The 19,660-nt window shown below is 39.1% G+C and overlaps 1 protein-coding gene across 1 annotated transcript; it reads left to right on the top strand.

Moving 5' to 3' along the window:
- The first annotated feature begins 6,388 nt into the window (after window positions 1-6,388).
- LOC141301505 (uncharacterized) lies at window positions 6,389-8,390 on the top strand. The gene is made up of 2 exons (XM_073831700.1): window positions 6,389-6,461; window positions 7,609-8,390. Exons 1-2 carry the CDS (start codon window positions 6,389-6,391, stop codon window positions 8,388-8,390), a joined length of 855 nt encoding a protein of 284 aa, XP_073687801.1.
- Window positions 8,391-19,660: the final 11,270 nt, after the last annotated feature.

The raw sequence follows: 19,660 nt of genomic DNA, 5'->3' as shown, positions 1-19,660 counted from the left end.
TGCAAACGTAAAAGAAAACCAAACTGGATGCAAGAACAGCTTCTTGTCCAACTTGTTAATGAAAACAAGGATATAATCAAAGGACAATTTGTAGTTGAGATAACCTCCTAAACCAAAAAAAAAAAAAAAAAGATGCATGGGAAAACAAATGTGTGCAAATAAATGCAGCATGTTTCTAAACTGTTTATGTTCTTAGGCAGACTGTGGGCAACAGCCTTTCCAGACCTGCTGGAAAAACAACAACAACAAAAACAATAGAAACCATCACAGAATTTAAAGTGTTTTTACTGGGTGTAATAGGATTTGTACTGGTTTTAATTAGGGTTGGGTACCGAAACCCATGTGACCGGTATGTACCGGACCGAAACAGAACGTGAATTTCGGTGCCCCATTTCGATGCCACTTAAGTGCCTGAACTGTCGATTGAAATATTTGTTTTCTGGTGCTATGATACGAATGTAGAAGCATTAATTCATCAACATGCATGATCGCTAGTAAAATATAAATACTGCATTCATGGGGTGTCAGAATGATCGGAAAAATTATTTCCTGAATGAGAAAACTCACATGAACGTCGGAAAGCTTTGATGATACAAATCCAAGACATCTTTGTAGTTACTATCCAGTTTCACATTTCGAACTAAAAGCACAAATCACCAGGAAATGAAACCATCCAAGAAGCGCGTGAATGTAGCAACTATAGTTACACTTGCTCTGACTGCAGCAGGTGGTTTTGCTGTTAGCTTAGCTAGCTACATTAAACACCGTTAACTTAAAATGCCAATTATTTCACGAGAAATGATTCAGAGACTGCGACGAGCAGCAAACGTTTTACAGCAGTTGCATGTGAAGGGGAAAACACGTAAAACCTAATGAAACATTTGATGGTATGTGGAATAAACTTGAAAGCAGAGGGATGCACCGTGTTTGACAGTTTGTATCAGCTGGAGACGTGTCATAGTTTGCCAGAGACGGCAAATATGTGATGCGATGTAGGAAAACCCAACACATGGTGAAATTTTACCTATTTTAGGTTTTGACACCATATGAATGCTGAGTTCAGGCCCCTTTCAAAAACTTTTATTTTATACATAACCTACATTATGGCTATCTTAGGTTGGCTGATAGCGATGATTTTCAGGAATGGGACACAAATCATGCAAATGAAGTGTTCAGGTGTAGCAACCTGCCCCAATTCACCAATCCTAATCCAATCATCATAACTGCTCAAAGACTGGGCAGAGGCACCAAGAGCCATTACAAACAAAAGGTGAACATCTCAGTCATCTGGCTCATTTGACTTACAAAGAGAACAGGAACATCTTGCTACAAACTCTGTTTAAGAGAATCATTTATCTTACGTCATCATATTTGCCTTAAATGTCAAATACAATGTACTTTACCTTAGTATTTCATGTGATGCTATGTCAGAACATAAAATCAGCATATTTTAAACAGATTCTTAAATCCCACAGTTGGAAAAATAATGTGTTAAATGTTACTTACATGCACACTCTTTTCGTGGAAACAGTATGAATTCCACACATCAGAGTACACTGTACAAAAAAAAAAAAAAAAAAAATTTGCATTCATATTAATAAACAAAGGATTACTTATTAGAATTTCTTTTACTTTTTTATTGTTATAAAATATGAAGCATAGTCAAGCATAGCCATCTCATAGTCATACCTCAAACATTTAAGGTCTCTCACACTTGAAAAAATTAACACTGGGTAATTCTGAACCATGGAATCATGGAAAATCTTATTTTACATTTCACATCATTCACAATTTACCTCAAGAGTGAACAATGAACCCTGGTCATTCATAATCTGGTGTGTCACACTGTACAGTCTTCATCACTGGGTAACTATTATTTGCATACTTGCAGTGTAAACAGTAATGAATAAATAAATACAAAACTATATTTATTTTTTGACCATTGAAAATAGGCAGGATACTAAATTTGTAGCTGCGGTTAGATCTCAATATCTCTGAGATAAAACACTATCAAGTTTCCAGAAGCTACGTTTCTTAAGAACCAGAATATAAAATTATATTAAGACTTCTTGAGTTGCAAACACACAAATTTATGAGACTCAAACAGGTATGTTCTATACAATTATTTTTATAGAGCGAAACAACATACAATTCTAATGTCAACATTACTTCTTATATAGACATTGTTCTTTAAATAAAATAAGCATCAGCTGTTCACAAAGTGACCAACATTTGGTTTTCAACCACTGAAAATGGGTAACATTCAACAATCTGGACACGGAGCCTCATTGAGATCCCCATATCTCGGGGACTGAATGATGGCGGTCCTTGAAAATTAAGATTCCAAAAGAAAAGTTTATTAACAATTAGAATCTAAAACCATACTGCGATATCTTTAATACTTCTTGAGTTATAGGCACCAAACTTTGGAAAAAGAATATTAATGGCACTCAGACTGGTATATTCAATGCATTTGTCTTGACAGAAAGAAATGAGATACATCTCTAGTTTTACCATTATTTGTTTTTCAGACATTCCTCTTTAAAAGAAAGTAATTGGTTTTTGACCACTGAAAATGTGTAAATTCTAACAATTTACTCTTGCTGTCACATTGAAATTACAATATCTCTGGAACCGAGTCTCATAGGGCTTTAAAAACGCAGTTGCCACAAGGAAAGTTGGTTAAGACCCCATATCTAAAAGGGCATTTAGATATAATATTTCTTGAATCACAGGCATGGAGAAAAACTCAAACATTTGAGCTAGGGACGTTTTAGAAATTTGGTTGCTTTGACACGGAAGATTAATCTAGTATTAAATTACACAGTGAATACCAAGCAGTGTTCATTTACACTTAATTATTACATTTCTGTGGCTGAAAATTAAGGTTAGACTTTACTTTATTTGTGGCTTTGTTGTAGTTTGTTTATTTGCTCTTATTATATTACTGAAAGTTCACTTCTCTTTAATGACATTTTTATTTATGCTGCTAGTGGTATCGAAGAAGTACTTTGATTTATGAAAATATTATTAAAATACTTTGTTTTTGCATGTCAAATAAAACCATGAGCTGTGGACACTGATGACTTGCATAATAAAATAATACCAACATTCTTCAAAAATACAGACTGGATATAGACATTTTAATAACAATCAAATGAGAATGAAAACCAACCTGTTTGTTCCTCTGTATCTTCTTGTTTCAGACTGAACACTTCTGCAATCCTTATGTCGTCAATCCTTGTGTCCTCACTCTCCTCTTTAATGAACGCCATCTCTATAATAGTGTCACGTGGATCTGAGTTGCTTCACCAGGAGATTTTTCTGTTTAGTGTAATGATTAAAATGAGAAAAAATGAACCGAAAGAAAAGGGTGCATCACAATCAGTTCCCTAGTTCAGTAGTCAGCACACTGCTAATGGAGTCAGTGTAATGGCCTTAAATGAACTAATGCATTAATTAAAATTATATATCCATTATATATTTCACGAAAAAAACAGGTTGGTGGGTTTTTGTATTGTTTGCTAGGGCTGTTTGAAAATGTGCAAAATAGGGAACTGAGGAACGTCTTTTGGATATTAATGGATATAGAAGTGTCCTAATAACAAAAGCAAATACATAAAAAAACTAATCAGAACAAAACTAATAAAAAATAGATAATACACAGACATTAAAAATGTACAATTCTGTATTAGAGAAAGAGCAACTGTAATCTATTTTAGATGAAAACACTGTAATGTTTCTTTCACAAGACTCTCCATCACTATTTGCCAGTGACTGAATGCTTACGTAATTTAACTTTAAAAACAAAGTGCACATTAACGTTTAATAAAGCATTAGAATATAACATTAAACAATAATTACGTTATTGTACATCGTTAGCATTGACTACAAAACTTTTGAAGCTCAAACACAAACCTTTCTTCAGCAGAATCGCATCAAATGCAGGAGCGCAGCGCAGCCTTATGACGTCACACCAAGACGCCAAAATAAAAGTCCTGTTCAACACAAAAGTCAGAAGTGCTGGAAAATTTATATGCAACAAAAGTAAACCACTCAAACAAAAAAGAGCATGTATTCAGAGTTTAATGTCTTTTTAAAAACACGTTTAAAGGTATGTTGTCTAGCTGTGCACTGAAAATAACTGCTAATGAAAGATTGTGCAACTAGTATTTAAGATTCTGTCTAAAAGGCAGTAAATAAAACTTAATGTTTGTGTGGACTAGGGTTGTCACGATACCATAAAAATGACTTACGATACTATACCAGCTAAAGTATCACGATACCAAGTAGTATCACGATACCATGCACATAAAAAATTCATAAATAAAAAGATGTTAATCAAAACAGGCAAGATTTTTCTCTGAATACTTCATTAATGTGAATGAATTGCTATTGTTATCCATGAAATCATGTAAACAAACATTTAGATTGTACTTATAATTGCATAAATAATGTTATAAGATTAATGCAAAACTCTGAATATAGAAATATTTTTTAAAAGAATGTATATGATGGGAAACTTAAAACCGCCAGCAGGTGGCAGCAGTGTTCATGACTAAATAACTGAGTCGTTCAAACGATTCTTTCAAAACGGCTGAATCATTCAAGAGTGAATCAAATGACTGTTTTCATGAATGGCTTAGTGAATCAGTGATTCGCCCAAACCAACTCGGATTCGGATTCGAACACAGAAACGAAACAAAAACATCTCGCTCGTGTCATATTGCTGAACTGTCACGAGCATTTTTGCTGCCATATCTTAAAATTTCCAAGTTAGCAGCTTGTATATTAAAACGTATTCATTAACAATGTTAAAAAATACATATATAATGATTGATTGATAAGAACTAAGTGCAAAACCACTATGTTCATGAATGGAATTGCATTCATGATCGCAAAGATGCTTCCAGAAACGAATTATTACACCTGTTCTAAAAGTGGGCAAATGAATAAAAATACGAAAATTATTTCTAGTAAAATATTTTGATGTTGAATAATTGATTCTTGAGCTGCTACTTTTTAAATAACATTAGACGGTCTGAATCAGACCCTCTCTTCTGATAAACTGCAGCGTGAACAACGACGTGCGCGTGCAACTTCTCATTTCAAACTGAACTGAAGCGTCGGGAAACACTGAATACCACATAAAGCGTATACACAGACTGTACTACACAATGCTCAGCAGAAAGACATTTTGGCAGTCAACTTGTAATGCATGAACGTTTTAAACAGTGTTCCTGCCGTGCATACAACATATCTTACGGTGCTACAGTATGGGCGATACTACCGTTTCAAAAATGCAATGGCACCGCGGGTATTTGTAAGCTTTAGTATCGCGATACTACCGTAGTACCGGTATACCGTGCAACCCTAGTGTGGACCACAGAATATTCAAAAATAAACAAACACAACAATAAATAGGTTATCAGTTATTATTATTTGTACAACAATTTGACTTTAAAAATAAATCACACACACATAATATATATATATTCCTTTATAGTTTACTTTTGTTGTAACTAAATGTTCCAGCACTTTTAACATCTGTGTTTTGAAAAGGGCTTTTATTTTGGCGTGGTGATGTGACGTCATAAGGCTGTGCTCGTGCATCTGTTGTGATTCTGCTGAAGAAAGGTTTAACCATCCACATTTTTTAAGTCAACGCTAACTTTGTAAAATGGTTTAATTGTTGTTCAAGGTTATACTAAAATTTTCTAACCTGACATTAATGCACGTTATTTGTGAGAGCAAAGCACATCAGCAAATGAATGAAAGATAAGCTGCATCTCATTTCACTAAATCTGTGAAATAACATGAGAGCGTTTTTATCTGAATAGATTACAGTTGCACGTTTTGTGAAAAAGATACATTTATATTTTTCTTCTGGCATGAGATGTGAACATTTCCAAATTATTTTTTAATAGTTTTGATCTCTGTGGATTTGTTTTTGTTGTTAGAAAAGGGAGCTTTTTGAAATTGCTTGTTAGTTTAAAGAGTTGATTTCACGGATTAAACACTCAAATAAGCACATTCTGCTCAAAACTGTATATGCAACAAGAACAACAAACAATTCTTACAAACCAACTGCAAATAATGTTAATTAAGTTTATCTAATGACTAAATTACAGATAATTTTGTACCTTTGTCTGTATGTATATAATTAGTTCAGTAGTTAATTTCAGGCCATTGACTATTACTGTGACTGACTCCATTAGCAGTGTGCTGACTACTGAACCAGAGAACTGATTGAGAAGCACACAGAGATTTAGTCTGAACTCGATCTTTTTTTCTTTTCTTTTTCATTTTAATCATTACAGTATCGAACTACACAGAAAAAAAAAGCTCCTGGTGAAGCAACTCAGATCCACATGACACTATTATAGAGATGGCGTTGGTTAAAGAGGAGAGTGAAGACATGAAGATTGCAGAAGTGTTCAGTCTGAAACAAGAAGATGCAGGTTGGTTTTCATTCTCATTTGATTGTTATTAAAATGTCAGTTTCTATATTCAGTGTATATTTTTGAAGAATGTCACGTGAGTGTCCTAATTTAAGTGGTTTTATTGGACATGGAGCCTCATGTGTACAGACATGTTGAGATCACATGACCAGACAAATACTAATGCCGTCTTCAAGTACAGCTGAGAAAACACTTCTTCTGTTCGTTATTGTCATACATTCAGTAAGGAATAACGCACAGCTAGCTGTGCTTTAAACTGTTTTAATGGAGGCGACCCAACGCAAAGTCCATTAGAATTATTTAATGCAAAGTTAGCTGTCCATCATCCCGCTTAATACCATGGTCATTTGCCAGTTAAAGCTGTTATTGTTGTTTGCAGCACAGCTGTGCTATATTGGGACACCATGAATATAAACTAAAATGTGCTTTTAACATACTTTCGTACACTTGAGCCCATCTTTCATTCATTAGGACACTTAAGCCCTTTTTAATTAAAAGCACATTTTAGTTCATATTCACGGTGTCCCATAAAAAACACAGTTCATGAGTGTGATTCTAAGTTTATCTAAAGAAGTACTCTCCTTGTGCAAGAGAGAATAACCCTTGAGTAAGGGTTACAAGTAGAAGTCGACCGATGTTTTGGTTTTGCTGATTAATCAGCACCAATAGTCCACTGACAAAACTATTGTTTATTGGCAAAAATCCATACCGATTGTTTTTTTTTTTTTCTGTTCCAGCAGTGGTTTAGAGCAGTGGTTCTCAACTCCAGTCCTCGAGGCCCACTCCTCTGCACATTTTGTATGTCTCCCTCATTTAACACACCTGATTCAGGTCATCAGTTCATTAGGAGAAAGATCCATGACCTAAACTGAAAGATTCAGAAACATACCAAATGTGCAGAGCAGTGGGCCTCGAGGACTGGAGTTGAGAATCACTGGTTTAGACGCATGACACTGCGTGCTGCACAGAGCGGGACACTTCAAAGGCAGATTTAAAACATCGACAACGAAACTGTGTGCAAAGTATGCTGTCGTGCATGTTTTCACGTCATTACTAAGCAATAAATTTGTTGACTGCCTTATCTTGGTTTTGATGTCAGTTTCTTTGTGCCATTAAACTGCTTTTGCATTTGTTTTGTTTTTTCTAGACCTGATTGAGGAGAGTCAAGAGCTGAAGGATATGGAAGAGAAAGAGCAGAATGAGAAAGATCATTTAAAAATTAGAGAAAAGAAGATAAAATCTAACAGGATTTTTACCTGCCATCACTGTGGAAAGAGTTTTAGTCGAAAACGATATCTTAAGGTCCACATAAATGTTCACACTGGAGAGAAGCCCTACACCTGCCAACAGTGTGGAAAGAGTTTCGCTCAAAAAGGAACCCTTGTAGTCCATTCGAGAACTCTGGAGAACACTGGAGAAAAGCCTTATACTTGCTCTCAATGTGGACAGAGTTTTACACATACAAGCAACCCTAACTGCCACATGAGAACTCACACTGGAGAGAGACGATTTTTCTGTAAACAGTGTGGAAAAAGTTTCACTCAAAAAGGAAACCTTGATGTCCACATAAGGAGTCACACAGGAGAAAAGCCTTACACTTGCTCTCAATGTGGACAGAGTTTTACACAGAAAAACAACCTTAATTGCCACATGAGGATTCACAGTGGGGAGAACTTGTTCACCTGCCAACAGTGTGGAAAGAATTTCATTCAAAAACGAAACCTTAAAGTCCACATGAGGATTCACACCGGAGAAACACATTTTATCTGTAATCAGTGTGGAAAAGGTTTTACTCAAAAAGGAAACCTTGAAGTCCACATGAGAATTCACACTGGAGAAAAGCCTTATATTTGCTCACAGTGTGGGCAAGGTTTTGCACATAAAAGCAACCTTAAATGCCATATGAGAACTCACAGTGGAGACAGCTAGTTCAGCTGCCAACAGTGTGGAAACAATTTCATTCACAAACAAAACCTTAACATCCACATGAGGATTCACACTTGAGAAAGACATTTTATCTGTAAACAGTTTCACTCCAAAAGGAAACTTCAAAATTCACAAGATTTCACACTGATGAGAAGCCTTACACAGTGTCTACAGCGGATGTGACAATACCTAAAGACTGCCTTAATTAGCACACAAGAACTCAATCAGGAGAGAACTGTTGTCAACTATGTGAAGAGTTTTAGTAAACAATGTAGCATCAAAATTCACATGAGAGTTCACAGTGAAGAGAATTGATTCATATATGCATATCTTAGTTAACGTTCACACCGCTGCTGAATGTGAGCCAAATCTGATTGTCCACCTTCATGACCCTTTCTTTTATTTGCATCATTTGTCTTTTTTATACATTATCTTGAGGCTTCATCTGACCATCTCCTTTGCTTAGAAGCATTTATATTTACAATTAGTCATTTAGTGGACACTTTTATCCAAAGCAACTTAAAAAAAATGACAACAGAATCAATCAAACCAACAAAAAAGCCATAGCTTGTAAGTGCTATTATTTTTTTAACAATAATAAATAATAATAGTTATATAAATACAAAGAAAAGTAGATAGAATAGACAACAAATATAGAACACATTTGTGTTAGACTAATCCGTATATCATTCGTCTTCGTTTTTTTTTTTTTTTTTTTTTATATTGAAAGAAGAAACATGAGAAAATAGCTCAGAGAAGGCACAACAACTTGCTCTGGAAGTTTAGTTGGTTTTATTTGACATCAATTGATACCCAATATTAATGAAATAAACTCAGCAAAAACAAAGTTATGACTTCTGTGTATTAACACTATGGTCTGCACTTGACAGTGCACTTTGTCTACTGTTCTGGGCTGTGATTGTGTGGTTGTTTGATAAGAATAAGATTAAATATATTGGCAATAAACACATTAATTAATCAATACTGATCCTAGGGGTTTTTACTTAAAGTAGTCAAGACGATTTCATTTATATAATGCACATTTACATTTTTGTATTGTTCTTAAGTTTAAAAAATTAGATGAGAATGCTAATATTTAAAATCTCTTTTAAGATTTTAAGCGCCTCGGCCAGGATGAGTACCCACATAGGTTGCAACGGTATTACAATAACATTTGTATTTTGATTCTTCCTATAATAGGTCACAGATCAAAGATTTAAAAGTACACATTGACACCAAACTTCATAAAGTATCTTCATTTCATTTTGTGAAGTTTTACAATCACTAGGTGCGGCAAACCATAAAGCTTTAGTTTGTACAGACTGTGTGATGTGATTGTAAAGAATAAGTTTCTATGATGTTAGAGTGAATCAGACAGTGATAAAGTGATCAGAACTGCACCAAACTAAACAACCATAAAACCAGAGATCCTTTCATGTAGCTCCACCACACTTCACTTTTTTTAAAATAAGCAAATAAAGTGATAGACATAAAGAGAGAAAAAATATATGTACAAAGGAAATGCAGTTAAAGTAATTGTGTACAGTAAAAAAGAAGAAAAAAAGGCACAGCATAATAGAGGAGGCTCCTCCACACTTCTTAAAGGTGCCATAGAATGCATTGAGAGAATATTTTAAATTGTTCTCTGATATCTACATAGAAGGTATATGTCATAGGAAAGGGCAAAAAATCTCCAGAAATGGTTTTACAGGTCCATTTACAACCCTAGAATTTGTCCCTAGAATGAAATGCTCTGTTATTGCCTTATTTGGAAGTTTCATGAATATTAATGAGCCCTGCTCTGATTGGCTGTTTCACAGAACTACTCGTCTCAATAGCTCACACATGGATACAAATATATATATAATTAGGAGCTCTCGCCGCTTTCAATATGCGGTTTGTTGAATCTGCCGTTTTGAGTCGCGTACATTTTAGTACTGATTACTGTGATGCATGTGCTCTGTGTAACGTTATCATGCAGAGGGAGTGCTTCTGACCACAGAAGTTCAGCTGCTTGTCTGTGATTCTCAAGATCTGTAAATCATTCGCCATCATCAGAGCAGTTATTTCTCCATCATTCCCCATCATCAGCGCAATCATCTCTCTGTTTATGTGGTAAGTGAAATCCTATGTATTGCCATGTAACAGGCTAGCGCTAGCATTAAGCTAGCCGTGTCCCTTTAGTGGCTTGCTTTGTTTTACAGATGTGCTGACGTTGCCAATGATTTGGCGATGCTGCTGGATCTCACGGTACACACATCCGCTGTGTTCTCATGTCTCGTGATCTGTGTGTTTGTGAGTGTTGTACGTCATGCTCGTCAGCGCAGCTGCCAATCAGTCCCACACCAGGTGCTGCTCATGATCTCAGCCTACATATACTCTCCGCATTCTCTCTTCCTTTGTCAGATGATTCACCCCGGACCTTGGCTGTGTGTTGTTTGGTGAAGCCTTGGCGGTGCAGGCAGAGCGTGAAGCCTTGGCGGTGCAGGAAGCCTTGGCGGAGCAGGGAGAGCAGGAAGCCTTGGCGGAGCAGACAGAGCAGGAAGCCTTGGCGGAGCAGGCAGAGCAGGAAGCCTTGGCGGTGCAGGCAGAGCAGGAAGCCTTGGCGGAGCAGGCAGAGCAGGAAGCCTTGGCGGAGCAGGGAGAGCAGGAAGCCTTGGCGGAGCAGGCAGAGCAGGAAGCCTTGGCGGAGCAGGCAGAGCAGGAAGCCTTGGCGGAGCAGGGAGAGCAGGAAGCCTTGGCGGAGCAGGCAGAGCAGGAAGCCTTGGCGGAGCAGACAGAGCAGGAAGCCTTGGCGGAGCAGGGAGAGCAGGAAGCCTTGGCGGAGCAGGCAGAGCAGGAAGCCTTGGCGGAGCAGGCAGAGCAGGAAGCCTTGGCGGAGCAGGGAGAGCAGGAAGCCTTGGCGGAGCAGGCAGAGCAGGAAGCCTTGGCGGAGCAGACAGAGCAGGAAGCCTTGGCGGAGCAGGCAGAGCAGGAAGCCTTGGCGGAGCAGGGAGAGCAGGAAGCCTTGGCGGAGCAGGCAGAGCAGGAAGCCTTGGCGGAGCAGGGAGAGCAGGAAGCCTTGGCGGAGCAGGCAGAGCAGGAAGCCTTGGCGGAGCAGACAGAGCAGGAAGCCTTGGCGGAGCAGGCAGAGCAGGAAGCCTTGGCGGTGCAGGCAGAGCAGGAAGCCTTGGCAGAGCAGGAAGAGCAGGAAGCCTTGGCGGAGCAGGCAGAGCGTGAAGCCTTGGCAGAGCAGGAAGCCTTGGCGGAGCAGGCAGAGCAGGAAGCCTTGGCGGAGCAGGCAGAGCAGGAAGCCTTGGCGGAGCAGGCAGAGCGTGAAGCCTTGGCGGAGCAGGCAGAGCAGGAAGCCTTGGCGGAGCAGGCAGAGCAGGAAGCCTTGGCGGAGCAGGCAGAGCATGAAGCCTTGGCGGTGCAGGCAGAGCAGGAAGCCATGGCGGAGCAGGCAGAGCAGGAGGTTCATAAAAGTGTGTCACGCCCTTGGGAGGTTCTGCCGTGATCGCCACCTCCTTGGAAGGTTCTGCAGCTGGTGCTGCCACCTCTGGAGGCACTGGCGCAGCAGACTCATGGTCAAACGAGGCCTCTGGAGTAGACTCGTGGACAGACGAGGCCTCTGTAGCACAGTGTGCAGCCCACACACTCAAAATGGCGATGGCCATCACAGGCAGCGGAGTGGATAGAGGGAGACCCGCCGGGCTATTGGGTGCAGGGACCACCGGGATGCCAGCAGCTCTCACTGACATCATTGGTGGGTCCATCACACTTGCAATCATGACATGACGAGGCTCTGAAGGATAAGGTGAGGCATGGTGTGGCTCTGGCAGATCAGGCGAGGTATGGCGTGACTCTAGTGTGGCGGCCATCTTGTGAGCTGGCTCTGGAAGGGCAGCCATGACAGATGTAGACTCTGGAGCAGCAGCCATTTTGTGAACAGGCTTTGGGATGGCGGCCATCTTGTGAGCATACTCTGGAGCGGCGGCCATCTTGTGAACAGACTCTGGGATGGCAGCCATTTTGGGTGCAGACTCTGGGATGGTGGCAGGCATGGCGTGAGCAGGCCCTGGAGCGGCAGGCTTGGCGTGAGCAGGCCCTGGAGCAGCAGGCTTGGCGTGAGCAGGCCCTGAAGCAGCAGATATGATGTGAGCTGGCTGTGGCTTGGCAGACGTGACGTGAACAATACCAGACATGACGGTGGGGACGTGAAAGCACTGTTGTGTTGTGGGTACTGTGGGGTGGCAGGGTTCTTCATCCACAATCCCCACAGTAAATGAGGAACCACTCAAACGAAGTGCGAAATCAATATATTGTTCAAGAGTCCAGTGCGGTGTGTGCCGTGGCAGTAAATGAGAAATAGCATTAGATAGTCCAAAACGGAAAAAGTCCTTTAGTGCAACATCATTAAATTCTACCTGGTAGCACAGGTCACAAAATTCTGCCACAAAATCCTCAATCGAACGATTCTCTTGACGTAGTCCAAGGAGAGCAACTGCTGGGTTCATGTTTGGGTCATGTATTCTGTAACAAGTAGTCCACTGAACGATGAGATGTGATGATGAACCCAAGTGCAGTTTAATGAAACAGTGAAGTAATCCAGAAATCCCAACAAACAAATGATAATCCAAACAATGACTTGACTTGACTTGAAAAGACTGAACAGACTTGGCATGAACTTGACTTGACTTGACTTGACTTGACTTGAAAACACAACTCACCAACAGCAGGTTAACAACATTAATACGTGACCAGGACCATACAAACACAAGGGCTATTTATACAGACAATGAGGGACACATGACAAGAATCAACCAATGAAAAACTAGGAACAAGACCATAGCAACAAATCAGAGCAAGACACATGGAACTAGGGAACCAATGATAGTAATACACAAGGGCAAGGGAAACAAGACACCACAGCATATAACCATTACATAATAAAAGACATGAAAACCCCAAAACAAAACTCCACGTGACATATATAAAAAAATAATTTAAAAAAATCTTAAATAAGCTATTTCCTCTATTGACATCCATCCATCCATCCATTCCAAAAAAAACATTGCTGCGTCCCAATTCGCATACTATCCGTCCTAAATAGTATTCGAAAATAGAATTAGTATGTCCCAAATCGTAGTACGTTTAAAAAAGTATTCCAAAGATTCCCGGATGGTCTACTACTTAACTTCGGAATTCGAAGTGCGGATCAATGCACACTCTAACGGCTAATATTGCCCAGAACACATTGCGCGGTGAACGAGGATTCGATTAGAACTACAAACACGCATAAAAAGTGTTAAAAAACTACAAACATGGAGGATATGCGCGACCAACGGACAGGTAGAGAAAGGGGTTTGAGTGATAAATAATCAGTGTGTAACCTGATAAAAAATATTTTTAAATGTTATCCGCGTTATATTTCATGTGCAGCAACATTATGAACTTTTATAATGATAGGTTTGGTCGTTAACGTTTAAATGCATAATTATGCAAACACAAGAGCAAAGTTCTCGGCATGAAAGACTCATGAAGGAACGTGCCTCTTCATTTCTCTCTAATATGGTAGGAAATTAAATTAAATGAAATGTAGATAGTGTTAACTGTGATGATTGACAGGGCAGTTTAAACAGTGACAGGATTAAGGTAACTAAGCAACAGAGCGTCCGTTAAAGAAGCAGTTATGACGAAGTAGTATGTCCCAAAGCTTGCCTACTATTCTGCTACATACTCAAAAGTATGTACTTTTTCTTACCAGTACACTATGGAATAACAATTTGTGCTAGAAACATGTAGCAACTACCTTTTTTTTTTTACATTACCTACTCAACAACAGTTGCCGGTTCGTCAACCAAAGTTCCTTGCTGAACGTCCCAATTAAACGCTTCGGCAGCTTCAACAACTTCCCAATCTTCCACAGTTTCTCCGGCTTCACCTTGGTCCCCACGATTTTGTGAAGGTGGCTGAATTATGCTGGTGATCAAGGAATCATTATTAATGCACACTTCCAGCTCTGGCCTATTAAGGAAATGCTTCTCAATGGTTTCCACCTCGTTCGGTGTATAGACGACTATAGACGTATATCGCCAAGAAAGCGGTTAGACAGCAATCGGTCACAGTCAGCGACTCCATAGGTTGACCTGTAGACCGATGACCGCTGCAGCAGGTTACACAAACTACATCTGTGTGTAATGGAGTTAGCAGAAATGTCGTTTTGAATACCGTGGCACCTCGGGCAGCGATATCGGGTTCTGATTTGAACCCCGGAGACCAAACCGTGCAAAGTGGTGGAAGAAGCGCCGTTTTCGGGATCTTCACTATCGCCATCAGGAACGTCCAGTGCGGTTATCTCCATGACTTGGGTAGATGGAGTTGTTGTTGTTAAAATAATGTCTCCTTGGATGTGTCTCTTTGCCAGGATGGAGAATGAGTAGGACTTAGAAACGTGGACCTGGGGAATCAGGCTGTCCCACAAGGTAAGCTTGATTTCCCCTGTGGTGTCAGCGACCCATATTTCCTTCAGCTCACATTCCTCCTCTTTAACCAAGACGATCTTACTCGCGGCAGCACGGGGCAGGACCTTAGCTTCCAGCGCGCCTACCTGTAAGCATAAAAAAAAAAAATATATATATATATATATATATATATATATATATATAAACCTGTTGAGTAGATTGTATAACTTAGGCCTCTTTGCCAATATTTTTTCCCCAAATAGAATATATAAAATAGCATACTGACATTTTGTCTCGGCCCTAGCGCTTTGATGGCAGCTTTATCCATCCTTATACTGCCTGAAGGTGTTATCCGGAAGAACGGTATGGTCACAACATCCAGGTTTGTTGCTTTAGAGCAGACCACATCAAATCCGTCTGGATCGGAGAAGCCTGCAGGACGAAAAAAATTCTAGGTTAGTTTATAATTAAAATTAATATGACTTAAATAGGGATGCACCGAAACGTATCGGCCGAAATGCTTGCGTGTTTTGTCAGTAAAGCCGGCTCTGTAATTAGCGGTAAATGCCATCAGGTGCATGATTTCACATTGAGGCGTATATACTACACACAGCCGTTGTTCACTGACGAGCTGCGCAAATTCACACTGATAATGAACATGGATTTGCGCAGCTCGTCAGTGAACAACAGCTGTGTGTAGTATATACGGCTCAACGTGAAAACACGCACCTAATGCATTTCGCATTTCGGCCAATACGTTTCGTTGCATCCCTAGACTTAAACATCCAAATTGAAAGGTACCAAAATTTTTACTATAAAATACATTAAAAAAATCCCTTAAATTAATACAGTAGCGTACAGTTACACTTACTGAGGCTGTGGCGAACGTTCTTCAGCTTCACTGCTGTACCGTTCTTAGAAGCTTGCGAAAATGTGGTTAGTTTGTCCAGTGAAAAACTTACAACTTTATGATATTCGTGTCTTCCGCTCTGTATCACAGCAGTGAAGTACTTGTTGTTCTTTTCAGTTTTTTGCTGGAGACACGCTATGTAGGTAACCTTTAATCGTGCAATCCTCCACTCTCCGCGCTTTCGCAGGGCTGGCCATGGTTATGACGTTCATTGTACAGGATCCAGCCGATTTAACAGTGAACTTCCACCACTTTCCAAAACATAACGGCATCCGTGCGCAGGGGCTTCTCAAGATCCAGAGGACAGGGTTTTCCGTAACTCCGCATACAAAGGTATGCAGGAGACATTTCACGAATGATCTTATCCGTACTACTGCTAGGGTTAAACAGATTTTAGCTGCAAGTGCTGTGCCATCGTTGTTTGAATGGAACGGCTACACGAAAAGCAAGATGCGGGCTGGCGTTTGGGAGCGCTGCACTCGTCCCACATCAAGTCCATGGGTAACACTTTAGAATAATGGGCCGTTGTTAACAAGTAACTATGCAGGAAGTAATAGGTAGTTCTACATTAACACTTAACTTAATACTATTAACTAATACAGAGGCAAGATTAACTAAGCAGTAGGTAAGTGATAATTTTGGACAAAGGTAGTCCCTTATTAGGTATTTGATAATTACTAAAGAAAAAATTGTCATTCAGAACTACTTGTGAACTGTGACCAATTCCTAAAGAATAACTAATTAATTAACACAACAGTAACATTTATAAAATCAACAATTAGGTTCTTTGTGCAAACTAATTTATGAACACCACCACCATCACCGGTTGAAATTGTGACTCTGACCAAAATATGAATGGATGTGTTCTCTGTTCATTTCAAACAAACATATAATTTATTTAATTAGGATGTAATGCCAGCAATGATTGGATTCTCATGATTGGATTATTTCACTATTGTGAGCTGCATTTAGTTCAATGTTGTTGTTTTTTTTTTTTTAAGTATTCTGGGGCAGGCTTCTCTTTAGTGTGATAGTAAATATGTTATTTTGCTTCCATAATGAAGACATTAACTGCATTTATTTGGTTAAGCACAAACACAACATTTTCCACATTACAATGTCTGTTAGAATATCAGTATAGTGCTTCAAAGAAATGCATGGCTGTACAGTATGTCATATAAAATATGATAAAAACTGTTTATTGTAAATTACTTGCAAAATCCATCTTAACCCCTCAATAATAACTCAAGTGTTACCTTGTCAGTCCGCATGAACTACTAGTGTGATCTGGCCCATTATTTTAAAGTGAAAAACATCTTAACCCTTCAATAATAACTCAAGTGTTACCTTGTCAGTCTGCATGAACTACTAGTGTGATCTGGCCCATTATTTTAAAGTGAAAAACATGTTAACCCCTCAATAATAACTCAAGTGTTACCTTGTCAGTCTGCATGAACTACTAGTGTGATCTGGCCCATTATTTTAAAGTGAAAAACATCTTAACCCCTCAATAATAACTCAAGTGTTACCTTGTAAGTCCGCATGAACTACTAGTGTGATCTGGCCCATTATTTTAAAGTGAAAAACATCTTAACCCTTCACTAATAACTCAAGTGTTACCTTGTAAGTCCGCATGAACTACTAGTGTGATCTGGCCCATTATTTTAAAGTGAAAAACATCTTAACCCCTCAATAATAACTCAAGTGTTACCTTGTAAGTCCGCATGAACTACTAGTGTGATCTGGCCCATTATTTTAAAGTGAAAAACATGTTAACCCCTCAATAATAACTCAAGTGTTACCTTGTAAGTCCGCATGAACTACTAGTGTGATCTGGCCCATTATTTTAAAGTGAAAAACATCTTAACCCCTCACCAACATGTCTATATGCAACGTGATCTCATGATAATTCGTATGTATTTACATAAAATGTGGTTCTCCAAAACGTACATTCACTTACGTTTTTCCAGACACTAAAACATACAATACTGACATATTTACAGCATCTAAACGTACAAATACTTAGTATTTTTTAGCATTTTAAGGTCTACAAAATGTTAAACAAGACTACACTTTAAACTAGGGATGCACCGAAATGAAATTCTTGGCCGAAGCCGAAGCCGAATAATAATGAAATGCTTGGCCGAAGGCCGAAGGCCGAAGGCCGAATACCGAACGCGGTGTTCCGCATTTTTTTCTATTTATTTTGTCAATTTTTTCACCATTACAATTATTAAATAGTAAAAATTTGCTTTTTACTATTTTGTGTTTTGCTTTTCAGAGAAATAAATCAAATAACAAAAATACAATTTCGAAATATTTATTTAACACTGAACTTTTTTTTTTTTCAAAAGAACGGCTCTTTTGGCTCTTTTTAAATATTTAGTCAGTTTTAAGAAGCCAGCTTGGGGGCATCTCAGTTTATCCTGGAAATAATCACTGGGAGGAATGATGAGTATTGAATTATTCTGAAGTATTGATTATTACCTCATTTGTTATGTGTGGACAATATTTCATAGGTTTGCACAACATCCCTCTGCTTAGACAGTGACATCAATATTTTGGATTTACCTTTAGTACAAAGTGTGTGTATGTGTAAAGCTACGTTATATTATTCATACAAAACCTACTCACAAATAAGCATCAAAAACAAAGTGGGCTGCAAGGAATGTCTGTGCAAAACAGCTTTTAGTGGAAAATTTCTATACAAGAACAGTATCACAAAAGAACATTTTGATAGATAACAAAAAATATTTAAAGTATTAGACATATAGGCTACTGTAGACAGAATTAGAATAAATAAAATGGGAATGTCTACATATTACTACTATAACTACTGTAAACTTTGCAAATAAGAGATCAGCCCCTGCCCCTATAACTGTTCTGTCTCGCAGAGGAGCTAATTTGTGTGCATCTGTATGAAACACGCGTAGGAAAAAAAGAACGACAGAAAGAACGGCTCTCCCCAGCCGCGACTCGGCTTCCATCGTTCATGTTAATGAGCCGTTCAAAAGAATCGGTTCGTTCGCGAACGTCACAACTCTACTACTTTCCTTTTCGCTGCTGCTTCTTGCCGTAGCCGCCGCCGTGTCTTTCTCGTAATCTGCATGATGTTCGGGGTGTCTTGATTTTAAGTGATAAATTAAACTTGAAGTGCTGTACGTTTTTGCAGATGCACCCCCTCTGGACAATTCAGCAGAACAGTGTCTGCAAGCCGCCGTTTTTGCCTCTTTCTCTGACACTTTAAAGTGCTTCCACAATGCTGACATGTTTGCTGCATAAAGCGCGCGCCTCTCACTCTACGCGGGTTACTGTTTGATCGCGTCATTAAAAACGTCTTTGTTCGGCAAAATTTATTCGGCCTTTTTACTTATTCGGCCGAACACCGAAAGTGCTTTTTTTTGCCATTTTCGGCCGAATAATTTCGGTTGCCGAACATTCGGTGCATCCCTACTTTAAACCATTAAAATAAATGACATTTCTGCAATCGTTTAACCATTCATGTAATATTAGCTTCGTTTGCCGTGGTGGGACACAAAAGGCGTTTTCTCTGACATGCTGTGACTAACAATACAACCATAAAATGCACCGAACACGCATCATAATCATAAAATCAAACAATTTTATTTGTACGCTGTAATCCAGATCTTCAGAATTCATACGATTGCGAGGAACAGACCCAAATTCAAGCCTTTATATGACGATCGTGACATCTCCATCCCGAGCAGCGACTCCAGCAGCAACAGCAATAAACACCCGCGCTGCAGTGCATTTAACAATTCAAATACAAACGCACCAGGAAACTACAGGCTTTACGGCAGGAAAATCGAACGTTCATTGGCTCTTGCCAGCATTCGCTACAGATTACGACATGCCGTGTTTCTGGTGAGATTTGTTTGAACGATGCGCAGGCGCCATCA

The sequence above is a fragment of the Garra rufa genome, chromosome 25, assembly GCF_049309525.1.
Source record: "Garra rufa chromosome 25, GarRuf1.0, whole genome shotgun sequence".
In the NCBI taxonomy this organism is placed as follows: Eukaryota; Metazoa; Chordata; class Actinopteri; order Cypriniformes; family Cyprinidae; genus Garra; species Garra rufa.
Note: the sequence above shows the minus strand (reverse complement) of the source record. Positions and strands in the feature narration are given on the sequence as shown.

What these genes read in the sequence shown, in the direction of transcription:
- LOC141301505 (XM_073831700.1), top strand. Translation starts at nt 6,389, where the DNA reads ATGGCGTTGGTTAAAGAGGAGAGTGAAGACATGAAGATTGCAGAAGTG. An exon ending in TCTGAAACAAGAAGATGCAG is followed by an intron (nt 6,462 to 7,608) that starts GTTGGTTTTCAT and finishes TGTTTTTTCTAG; the next exon opens with ACCTGATTGAGGAGAGTCAA.